Here is a 12,025-nt window from a genome sequence, read left to right as displayed (position 1 = left end):
AGTGGGAGGTGTCCATGCCAGGGTGGAATGAGATGAGCTTTAAAATCCCTTCCAACCCAAACCAGGAATGAGATGAGCTTTAAAATCCCTTCCAAGCCAAACCATTCTGGGATTCCATGATCCAAGCCAGGCTTTTTCAGCACCTCTCTGCTGTGTTTTGGTCCCCAGGAGGAGAAACGGCCGAGATGCCGGGCATGTATCCCCCCGGCGAGTACGACCTGGCCGGCTTCGCCGTGGGGGCCGTGGAGAGGGGGCAGATGCTGCCCCAGAGGGACAGGATCACTGAGGGGGACGTGGTCATTGGGGTGGCATCTTCTGGAGTCCACAGCAACGGCTTCAGCCTCGTCAGGAAGATCGTGGAGAAGTCCTCCCTGGATTTCTCCTCCCGCGTCGGTGTCTCCGGGGATCAGACTCTGGGTACTGCTTCCTCCTGAGCTTCCTCCCAACAGCTGGCACAGCAGTTCTCTCTGGGCCTTTGAAACTTTGCTCAGGCACTAAAAAAAAAAAATCATTCCATCTTTAGCATGTCTTCATCTTCTTCTTTTCCTGGGAGTCACATGTGCAGGGAAGAAACAAAGGGAGGGGGATAAATAATTAATTGTGGGCTAAAATGAAAAAGGTAGAACTTTGTGTTTCTCTCTAGTACAATGCTCATTACTATCCAAACTGCTATTTTGAGATTCCCCCATTTTGTACTGATTCCCATTTCTCTCCATGCTTTCCCCTCTCCCCTGGGCAGGAGAGCTGCTGCTGACCCCAACCAAGCTCTACAGCAAGACCCTGCTGCCTGTGCTGCGCTCGGGCCACGTCAAAGCCTACGCCCACATCACGGGAGGGGGCCTGCTGGAAAACATCCCCAGAGTCCTCCCAGAGTCCCTGGGTGTCGTTTTAGGTGAGAGAGAAGGAAAGCTGTGGAAAAATCCTGACCTTGCTGTGCAAGCCTGTGCCCACAGCAGCTGGTTTGTGCTGTAGGAGCTGGACGTGTCTGTCTAGGAATGTTTGGGTTTTTCCTTGTATCTGAACCAGAGCCAGTCAAAACTCTTCGTGGTGGAAAGACTGCTCCCCATTGAATTCCTTCCCCTGGGGGTGTTTGGGATTGGATTTCATAGGACACTTGCAGAAAGAAAACAACCTTACCGGCATTCCCAAGTCAGCTGCACCATTTGCAATTCCCTACGAAATTATTGCTAATTAAATGACACTCATGAAGTTTTCAATTAGCATTCAGAGGTGGTTGTGAGCTCAGGGACAGCTCCTGCTGTTTGGCTTCATTTATCCTCAGCCCTCTCCCCTCAGGTGTGCTGGAAAGGGGTTTCAGTGCTGGGGCAGGTGAGGCATGGAGAGGGAAAAGGCTGGGACAGGTTGTGAGAGCTCACAGGGTTGTACAATAAAATAAGGAATTAATAGTTCTGAACTCATAAACTGCACATAAATCATTTTCCACTTCTCCACTGATAAATGTTTATGTGTATATGCACCTCTGCCCTGGAGCCAGGCTGGGAGAGCTGGGATTGTCCAGCCCGGACAGGAGCAGCTCCAGGCAGAGCCCAGAGCCCCTGGCAGGGCCTGCAGGGGCTCCAGGAGAGCTGCAGAGGGACTGGGGACAAGGCCTGCAGGGACAGCACCCAGGGAATGGCTGCCAGTGCCAGAGGGCAGGGCTGGATGGGATCTTGGGAATTATCCCTTCCCACCCAAACCATTCTGTGATTCCATGAATCTGTAGAAATTGGGGTAGAACCATTTTCAAAGAGAACATGACAAGAAAGAAATTTCCCGTCCTTGGAATTCCTTTCCTGTGCCTTGTCCAGAAGCATTTTTGTGCTGCTGTAAATCATCCTCACCTGGTTGGAGCTGGGGCACTGGGGGATTTTTGTGACAGATTTTGCCTCTTAGCACCCCAATAATTTGTAGTCCATTGGTAACAATTTCCACCCTTGATCTGTATTTCCAATTCTCTTCAGATGCTCTCACCTGGAAGATCCCTGAAATCTTCTGCTGGCTCCACAAGGAAGGGAACCTCTCTGAGGAGGAGATGGCTCGGACCTTCAACTGTGGGGTGGGGGCAGTGCTGGTGGTTCAGAGGGAGATGGCCCAGCAGGTCCTCAGGGACATCCAGGGACACGAGACCGCCTGGCTCATCGGCAAAGTGGTGCCCCTGCAAAAAGGTTCCTGCAGCTTGATCTTCCTTGGGGGGAAATCAGCAGAAAGAAAAAGCAAAGGGAAATTCCCTTATTTGGGAGTCTTCATGAGGTGAAAACCTTTTCACTGGCACCTCCCTGGCTTTTTTGTGGGGGTATTGAGCTGACAGTTCATTCATCTCTTCCATGGGTGCTTTTCTCCTCTCTCTGCTTCTCCCTTTACTGACACTTTGTTTTGCTGGTCTTTTGGGTTTTTCCTTGTACCTGCTCAGGCTCTGACAACGTTAAAGTCCTCAATCTCCATCGGGCCCTGCAAGCAAACAGGTCCCTGTGTGTGCAGAGCCACATCCAGGGCAAGATCCAGACAGGCAAAGTGAAGGTGGCTGTCCTCATCTCTGGAACAGGTGAGTTCTGCTCTTTGCTACCCTGGGATCCAGACTGTGCAGAAGGGAACTTCAGCTTGGATTTAAAATCCCTGCAGTTCTCCATGGGCACTCTGGTAGGCTTCTAGCAGGCAGGAGAGATGTTGTGCTTGGGCTGATGTCAGTCACAAACCTCTTTTAACCTCTGCTGCAATCTGTGAATCGCTCCTGTGCTCAGTTTATCCCCAAACCTCTGCAGGTGTCCAGATTCAGGCTCCCACTCTGGTCCCTGTAGGAACAGCAGCATCATCTCACAGATAGAGCAGAATTTCTTTTGCCATGTAGGCACTCCAACTATTCTATTTCCAGTATTCCCAATCACTAAGGACACCAATCCAGTGCTATAAATTACAGTTTCCAAGTGCAGCTGCCAGGAAAGGCCTTCAGCTGTCTGAATCAGCTCCCAGCAAATCAATTTAAAAAGGATTAATGTTTCATCAGGGCTGTTTGGTTTGGTCTCCCCCACAGTGCTACTTGTTTAAAGCCTCTTCCAGCTGTTCCCTCTATTTATTCTCAGTATCCATGAGTTATTCTCTCTCCCCCAGGCACAAACCTGGAAGCTCTCATCAACAGCACGAAGAAAGACACCAGCTATGCACAGATAGTTCTGGTTATCTCCAACAAACCTGGTGTGGAGGGGCTGAGGAAAGCTGAGAGAGCTGGGATTCCTACAAGGGTGAGCATTTCCTTTTGTAATCAGCCACCATTGGCTGGGACTCCAGCAGGAAGGTGCTGATGAGTTTTATGGGGTGACACATGGGCTGATAGGGAGCCTTGGCTTTTCTGTTTTGGTCTGTTGTGAACTTGTGCCTAGGAACAAAGTACCTGACAGCAAAATCCTTCCTTTTCTCCTTCTCTGCCAGCAATCCTGATGCTTTGGGGACAGTTCTTGCATTAAACCAGCATAAAACTTTCAGTTACAGCTTAAACTTTGTGAATTGCTTGACTTCAGGGCATTGACACTGAAGTACCAACCTATTTTATGTGAATTTAATTTTAAAATGACCTGGTGGTTCATTTGAATGGAATGGAGAGGTCACACTCAGTGGGGCCTTCCTCTGACTGCCTGGGAACTGCCTCAGGCTCTCCAGGAATCATTCCCAGGGCTCCCTGAGCTTCCATGGATTTTGTGTGCCTTGCCTTTGTGTTGCAGATCTGAAATGATCCTGTTGTCACTTAGAAACCTTTTCCAGTCACTGTTCACTGCTGAATACAGAGCCAGGGAGATTGGGGCCCAGAGCTTTGCTCCTTTATTGGTGCTGGGATCTGTGCTGGTGCTCCAGCTCCTCCTTGGGAGGACACAGAGGGCACAAGAGAAATGTGGTGTGAAGAGCAAACAGAGAATCACAGGCTGGCTTGGCTGGGAAAGGACTTGAAAGCCCATCCAGTGCCAACCCCAAGGTTTTTATCAGGAAAAAAACCAGTGTGGGGGAGAGCTGATGGCCCTGGGGTTCAGCTGGGGAGGAAGGGGTGGCACAGGCACAGGGGCAGAGGCTGGTTCAGCCCAGGGCTGGGCTGGGCTCTGTGCCCAGTGCCTGCTGTCCCTGTCACCTGAGCAGCCCTGGCTTTTCCCAAACCACCCCTGGGACGCTGGTGGCCTTTAACAGGTGCTTCTATTGAAGACTGGGTGCTCTAAGTTAGGTAGTGCTGCCTTCTTCCTGCCTAAATCAGGGGATCTATCCTGGGTGGAAAACAACAGCTCAGGCTGGGAGAGCTGGGGGTGCTCACCTGGGAAAGGGAGAGCTCAGAGCCCCTGGCAGGGCCTGCAGGGGCTCCAGGAGAGCTGCAGAGGGACTGGGGACAAGGCCTGCAGGGACAGCACCCAGGGAATGGCTGCCAGTGCCAGAGGGCAGGGCTGGATGGGATCTTGGCAATGAGGAATTGTTCCCTGGCAGGGTGGGCAGGCCCTGGCACAGGGTGCCCAGAGCAGCTGGGGCTGCCCCTGCATCCCTGGCAGTGCCCAAGGCCAGGCTGGGCACTGGGGACAGTGGGAGGTGTCCCTGCCATGGCAGGGGTGGCACTGGGTGGGATTTGGGGTCCCTCCAACCCAACCCAGTCTGGGATTCTGGGATTCCATCATTATGGGGTAGGGGCTGGTTTAGGAGTTTGTGATCAGCCTTTTTTCCAAGCTTTTCTGGTACAGTTTTTGCCAAGATTCAACTGCTTATGACTGCCAGAGGCCTCAAAGTGGGTGAAACTTTGGAAGACTTCAGGATGGCTTAAAGCCCAGCATTTGTAGGGTGCTCCATGGTGATCCATGCAAAACCCCACAAATCCATGTAGGTGTTCCATGGGATCGAGAGCCGTGGGCTTATCAAGCCAAACTTGTCTGTCCCACTGCTCCCCCTGTGTGGGGAGGAGCACAGGCTGCACTGTGCCTGTCAGCTGGGCCCTGGGGAGCTGCTCTTCCTCTGGAGCTGCCAGCACATCCCTGTTCTTGCTTTGGGCTGCCCAGGTGGTGGAGCACACGAGGTACCAGAGCCGCACGGAGTTCGACAGCGCCGTGGACCAAGTCCTGCAGGAGTTCTCGGTGGAGCTGATCTGCCTGGCCGGCTTCATGCGCATCCTCTCGGGTCCTTTTGTCAAGAAATGGGAAGGTGAGCACAGCTGGGGGGCTGTGCATGTGCACCAAGGCATCTCAGGGGTTGTCACCAGGAAAAAGAGAGAGGGCACCAGATTAAACACGGTGATGTTCAAGGTCCCCTTTCAACCCTGCCCATCCTGGGATTCTGTGAAATGAAACTCTTCCCGTCTTGTAAGGAAAAGGATGAGAGGGAAAGGCAGTGCCCCTGTGCAGAGCCTGAAGGAAGCCAAGGGCAGACTCAGGTCTGGTAGTCTTTGATTTCTTAGAAAATATTTTTTAAAGGCTGTGAAGGCTTTGTGCCTCTGCACACAGGAGGTGCTGGCAGAGGTAAGCAGCCAGGCACTGAGATTCCTTCCCCTGACAGAGGAACTGCTCTGGGTCCTTGTAAAACCACCAAGCTGGGCAGCATTTTGCAGTTTTGGTTAACAAGCCCTGGCCAGTCCCAAGCCACGTGCCAGGAGCTGCCTGAGTCCATGGGTGGGGTGTTCCCCAGGCAGATCCAGGCTGTGCTTGCTCAGAACGTTCACAGTGTCTCCACTCTGCTCATCTTTTGGTTTTCCAGCTCTTTGAGAGGCTGGTGACACCTTCAGGGCCTGCTCTCCCTGCCCAGCTGTTCCTTTTCTCTCCTCCTGTGTTTCCCAGGGAGTCCTGAGCACACAGAGCAGCTGCTGCTTGCTCTGCTTTGGGGCCAGGGTTACCTAAACCTATTCAAAACAGGCACAGCCTGGTCAGCCTCTGCCTTGCAGCTTTCACTGCTCTTTGGTGACTTTTGTGTTCCCCTGGGTGTGCCAGGAACATTTCACACCTGAACTTCTTTTCAAACCTCTCTTTAAATTCAGTAGAGCAAAGCAGACACTCGTGAGAGGCCTTGCTGTGGTTTTGAAGCTGTCAGGTGAAGCCAGTCAGGTGAATTGGTTTTGTTTGTCTCCACTCAGGGCCCAGAGATGGAAGTGCCTGTGCTGTGGGCAGCTGTCAGGAGGAGACACAATCTCTCACTCCAAGGGATGTGTTTGGAGCAGACACTCTGTAGAGGACAGAACAGAACTTCCTCTAGTGCAGAACCTTGTGCAAATAAAGATTTTAGTGCCTTCTGATTTAGGGACAGTTCACTGATTGTTGTCCTGGACAGTGCAGGATTTGCTTTACTTGCATGACTGGTGTGAGAGAAAAGGAAAGACTTTTTCCAGACAGAAGAGTTAAACTCCTTTTTTAAATGTCCAGAACTGGATTGAGCTTGAAAACCTGAGCTGTGACCACGAGATGGGAGCTCAGACACTGAGCTCAGCTCAGGGAGCTGGGCCAGCTGCAGGACCCTGTCCTGGCCATGCCTGGCCCCTGACCCCCCCGAATTATCCAGGAAGAATCAATTCCTGCTGCTGCTTTGGTCAAAGCTGCTCCTTTCTTTTTCTCTCACAGTCACAAGGACACTGAGTGGGAGTTAGGAAACTCTTTCTTGCTTAACAGCCCTGAAGTGTGAATTACGGCTGTTAACAAAGGACAGGTTAAAGTGTTAATTGTGAGTGTTAAAAAAGCACAGGTGAAAACAGAACCAAACAAACCCAAGCAAACAGGAATCCACATCCCATTCTGATGGGAAATGGAGGCAGAAGAGCAGGGTGGTGTTTCCAGCCCACTGTCCCTGAAACCTTTTGGGCTCAAGCCACAGGGAGGGAGATGCTGATGCTTAAAAAGGGTTTTATTTAGATATAAAGTGTATCTGAGACACTGCTGGACATCAGGTGGCACATTTGCCTCCTGTAACTTGCCCAGATCCCCAAGGTGCTGCCAGGAAGAGAGAAGAATAGAATAGAGATAACAGAAAGAATTAAATAAAATAATGGTAATAGAGACATTGGAGCCAAGGAGGCTCAGGGGCCCTTGTGGCTCTGCACAAGTCCCTGCCAGGAGGGCACAGCCGGGGGGGTCGGGCTCTGCTCCCAGGGAACAGGGACAGGAGCAGAGGGAACGGCCTCAGGCTGGGCCAAGGCAGGCTCAGCTTGGACAGCAGCAGCAATTTGCCCATGGAAAGGGAGCTCAGGCCTTGGCAGGGGCTGCCCAGGGAGCTTTGCAGTGCCCAGCCCTGCAGGTGTCCCCTGCAGGTGGCACTGAGTGCTCTGGGCTGGGGACAAGGTGCCCATGGGGCACAGCTGGCACTGCATGGGCTGGCAGGGCTGGGCCAGCCCCGGGGATCCTGTGATCAAAGAAGGACAAGGTGCTGAGGGAAGGGACAGCTACATCAGCCAATTAGTCATTATTAATCCCTGGGGATGTGTTTAGCCATTAACTGTAACTGCACTCTGCTAATTCAGACTCTTGGAGCTGGCTGGCTGCTGGCATCTTCAAAACTTGTCAAAAATCCTTTTCACAAATGATTTTGTTCCTCTGTTGGTTATGGCCCTTTGAGCAGCCTAAGAGTGCTAAAAGCCAATAACCTCAGCTCTGCTTTCCCAGGGAAAATCCTGAACATCCACCCGTCCCTGCTGCCGTCCTTCAAGGGAGCGAACGCGCACAAGCTGGTGCTGCAGGCCGGGGTCAGGGTCACGGGCTGCACCGTGCACTTCGTGGCTGTGAGTACCCCCTGCTGCCCCTCTGCATCCTCCCCTGGGAACATCTGCACCTCTGCATCCTCCCCTGGGAACATCTGCACCTCTGCATCCTCCCCTGTGAACATCTGCCCCTCTGCATCCTCCCCTGGGAACATCTGCACCTCTGCATCCTCCCCTGGGAACATCTGCACCTCTGCATCCTCCCCTGTGAACATCTGCACCTCTGCATCCTCCCCTGGGAACATCTGACCCTGCTGCCCCTCTGCATCCTCCCCTGGGAACATCTGCACCTCTGCATCCTCCCCTGGGAACATCTGCACCTCTGCATCCTCCCCTGGGAACATCTGCACCTCTGCATCCTCCCCTGGGAACATCTGCCCCTCTGCATCCTTCCCTTTGAACATCTGCACCTCTGCATCCTTCCCTTTGAACATCTGCCCCTCTGCATCCTCCCCTGGGAACATCTGCACCTCTGCATCCTCCCCTGGGAACATCTGCACCTCTGCATCCTCCCCTGGGAACATCTGCACCTCTGCATCCTCCCCTGGGAACATCTGCCCCTCTGCATCCTTCCCTTTGAACATCTGCACCTCTGCATCCTTCCCTTTGAACATCTGCCCCTCTGCATCCTCCCCTGGGAACATCTGCCCCTCTGCATCCTCCCCGGTGAACATCTGCCCCTGCTGCCCCTCTGCATCCTCCCCTGGGAACATCTGCACCTCTGCATCCTTCCCTTTGAACATCTGCCCCTCTGCATCCTCCCCTGGGAACATCTGCCCCTGCTGCCCCTCTGCATCCTCCCCTTTGAACATCTGCACCTCCCTGGCTCTCTGTAATCCTTCCCTTTGAACATCTGCTCCTCCCTGGCTCTCTGCAATCCTCCCTTTTGAACATTCTCACCTCAGAGCCTGCTGGGAGCACCCTAAACCCTCGTGTTTGATCACCTGCCCTCTGTGTTCAGAACTTTGCATCCAGAGGAGGTGGAGATTTTATTGTGACCATACAGTGCTGTAGTTTGCTGGCTCTGGAGAAGGAATGGAAATGGATAATTTGTCCAGGAGTTGAAGCTTTCCCTAAGGGAACTTCTTCCCTAAGCATCCCACTGCTGTCTTCCACCCACTGGAGAGGGGAAATAGTTAATGTAAGGCCTTGGCGAAGCCAAAGGCTTTGTTAAACATGGCCCAAACTTCTGGGTTTTATCCTAAACCTGCCTTGTTTCTTGCTTTCAAGAAAAAGAAAAAAATAGAAACAAACAAACAAACAAAACCCCACTGGAAATGGTACAGGATTTGTTAAGGTGTGATCAGTTTTGCTCTGTGGGAACAGAGCAAAACTTGACAATTTATGCTGGTCAGACCCTAAGTAAAGAAAGAGCAGAGATGTCTCAGCTTCAGAGCCACGTTTTTTCAGGCCAGGGATGATTGGTTCCCTTTTTGGTCACTTCTCAGGGTTCAAAGGTCTCTCCTCTGGCTCCCCTCACCCTCTGCTGCTGGAATCTGTCTCAGCATTTTTGCTTTCCCTTGGAAAAAGAGAGCAGAATCACTTTTCCCAATAGAAGGGAAAGTGCTTTCTACTCTCTATGCCATGACTTGGGGTTTCTCTGTGTGGCAGCTGCTGAGGAACCACCCCTGCCCAGCAGGGATCTGCCCCAGCAGTGTTCCAGGGAAGATCTGTCCTGGCTCCGTGCCGCCCTCGGCTCATTCCCCCTCTGACTCAATGTCCTGCCCAGCCCAGCCCCTCCTGTCCCTGGGCTTTTCTGGGATAGAATTGTTGCTCCCTGCTGTTCTGCCTCCCTCCTGCTCTCTCTGAACCCTTCCCAGACCACAGCCAGCCCCATCCCACCAGCGCAAACCCCAGCTCCTGCCAGGTCCCCCTGGCACCCCAGGCCTCCCCTGTGTGCCAGGCCGACCTCGCCGTTGCCGTTGCAGGAGGAGGTGGACGCCGGGGCCATCATCTTCCAGGAGGCGGTGCCGGTGAAGCTGGGGGACACGGAGGCCACGCTGGCTGAGCGGGTGAAGGAGGCCGAGCACCGCGCCTTCCCCGCCGCGCTGCAGCTGGTGGCCAGCGGCGCCGTGCGCGTGGGCGAGGCGGGCAAGATCTACTGGAAATAGAGCCGGGCTCAGCAGGGCCCGGGCTCTGCCCCTCGCCTCTGCCTCGCACGGTTCATGGTTCAAATCCCAGGAAAGCCACCAGTGGGAACTGGGGGGCCGTTCCCAGAGGGTGCAGCAATGGCTCCTGTAAGTGCTTCCTCATTTTAATCGCTTCCTTGGCCAACATTTTGGTTCTCTCAGTCGCGTTCCTGACAACCCCAGTGCAGCCAGGAGGGTCTGAGCAGCCCTGGGGTGGACTGGAGACAACACTGGAGACCCTTCATGCAAAATCACAACCAGTCTGGGAAGTGCACAAGCCTTTGTCACATGGCCTGTCTCCAGCATTGGGATTAACTTCCACTTTTGCCAGGCGGGGAATATGGTGAATATCCAGCTGTGAATATCCAGCTGTGAATATCCAGCTGTTGGCCAGCCACCGGGGCTGTTCCCTCATGGGGACCCTCCTTGTGCTGGGAAGTGCTGCTGAGGGAAACTGCAATGGAAGAGACAGACAAAGGCAGAACCCTCCACTCTCAAAACCTCAGCAGAGCAGGAGAAACTGGCCTCCCCAAACACCAGTTATTGGATTTCTCTCCATTTGCTGCCTGGTTTGATGGTGGTGGATCTCATGTGGCCCAGACCCTTGACACACCCTGTCATTTCCAAACCTGAACCTGCTGTCCATCAGATGCCAGCAGCATTTGGTGTCTGCTGCTTTTTTTCCCACAGCATTCCCATGTGAATTCCCACAAATTCAGGGTTTATTTTTTTACATGAGTAGAAAGACCCGACACAAAACATGTCCTTAGTTTGGGAAACATTCCTCAGGAATTCTGAAGTGCCTTTATTCTTGAACCAGTGTTTTCACCTGGAATAACACTGAGGGACACCCAGGAATTACGAACATTTGGAAAACAATTGGGGGTTTTTGAGCAGCTCAACACTTGTGGTTTTCTTTTAATATTTTCATATATTTATGAAACCATTTTAATGTTCTTACTGAAAGGATCAGGTTCCCCACACACAGAGCAGATGAGGTGGTTTGGGGCTCCCCTTTAACACAGAGAAATCTGATTTTTAATCAGAGAAAGCGGATTGTATTCTGGGCTCTGATGTCCTGATAGTACTCCCATGTTGGCATATTCTCCTCTGGGATTTGAAATAAAGCCTAATAAATTAAAATAAAAAATTATATCCACAAGTATTTCCTTGGAATTGATTCCCAGGTCTGTAGGGGGGAGGAGGGCAGGGGCTGTACATGGCGTGGGGGCCATGGGTCAGTGGGGAGGTCACAGCTCCAGCCAGGGAAGCAGAGGAAATAAAGATTGGAGGGGTGAAATCACTGCCTGTGCAGGGAATCAATGTCACATTATTGATCAGAGCAGCTGATCACTGCCAGAGAGGCCAACAGAGTGAGCTCTCCCAAATCCAATGTCCATCTCCATCACAGGCACCTTGATCCAGATTCTGATATTTTGCCATGTGAGCCTGGGTGTGAAATGGGATTTCACAGAGTCACACAAGGTTTGGGTTGGAGGGACCCCAAATCCCACCCAGTGCCACCCCTGCCATGGCAGGGACACCTCCCACTGTCCCCAGTGCCCAGCCTGGCCTTGGGCACTGCCAGGGATGCAGGGGCAGCCCCAGCTGCTCTGGGCACCCTGTGCCAGGGCCTGCCCACCCTGCCAGGGAACAATTCCCCATTGCCAAGATCCCAGCCAGCCCTGCCCTCTGGCACTGGCAGCCATTCCCTGGGTGCTGTCCCTGCAGGCCTTGTCCCCAGTCCCTCTGCAGCTCTCCTGGAGCCCCTGCAGGCCCTGCCAGGGGCTCTGAGCTCTCCCTGCAGCTGCTCCTCTCCAGGTGAGCACCCCCAGCTCTCCCCTCTGGCTCCAGAGGGGCTCCAGCCCTGGGGCAGTCCATGGCTCCTCTGGGCTCTCTCCAGCAGCTCCATGACCTTGTTGTCCCACTCTTGCAGGAGCAGATCCTGTTTGGGATTACCCTGGGAAGCTCCCACTGCTCTGCCACAGAAATTGATGCATTGGATGGATGAATTCCCCTTGGAAACACCAGATCAGTTTTACAGCTCGAGCTCCGTTCATGTAAAACATTTTCTCCTTTACAAGTTGAAAAACCGAACAAAGGAATTCCAAACCTAAAAAGCCAGCCCGGCTCCCACCATGGATTTTCCAAGGGATGTGTAACAAAAGCCGTGATCTCAAGGAAAAGGCTGGGAAGGAAAACTTGA

At 52.9% G+C, this 12,025-nt stretch overlaps 1 protein-coding gene across 4 annotated transcripts in view; it reads left to right on the top strand.

Moving 5' to 3' along the window:
• The window catches only part of LOC136553798 (trifunctional purine biosynthetic protein adenosine-3), a 37,510-nt gene extending 26,526 nt beyond the window's left edge, over positions 1-10,984 (top strand). For all 4 annotated transcript variants that reach the window (XM_066545575.1, XM_066545576.1, XM_066545578.1 and 1 more), the window contains 8 exons: positions 169-417; positions 740-892; positions 1,962-2,165; positions 2,411-2,542; positions 3,106-3,236; positions 5,016-5,157; positions 7,596-7,711; positions 9,619-10,984. In XM_066545575.1, coding sequence (XP_066401672.1) covers positions 169-417; positions 740-892; positions 1,962-2,165; positions 2,411-2,542; positions 3,106-3,236; positions 5,016-5,157; positions 7,596-7,711; positions 9,619-9,801 — 1,310 coding nt within the window. In that variant the 3' untranslated portion in view covers positions 9,802-10,984. The remainder of the gene's footprint in view (positions 1-168; positions 418-739; positions 893-1,961; positions 2,166-2,410; positions 2,543-3,105; positions 3,237-5,015; positions 5,158-7,595; positions 7,712-9,618) is intronic.
• Positions 10,985-12,025: the final 1,041 nt, after the last annotated feature.

The sequence above is a fragment of the Molothrus aeneus genome, chromosome 2 (genome assembly GCF_037042795.1).
Source record: "Molothrus aeneus isolate 106 chromosome 2, BPBGC_Maene_1.0, whole genome shotgun sequence".
Classification (NCBI taxonomy): domain Eukaryota; kingdom Metazoa; phylum Chordata; class Aves; order Passeriformes; family Icteridae; genus Molothrus; species Molothrus aeneus.
This window is presented reverse-complemented; position numbering and strand designations above follow the sequence as displayed.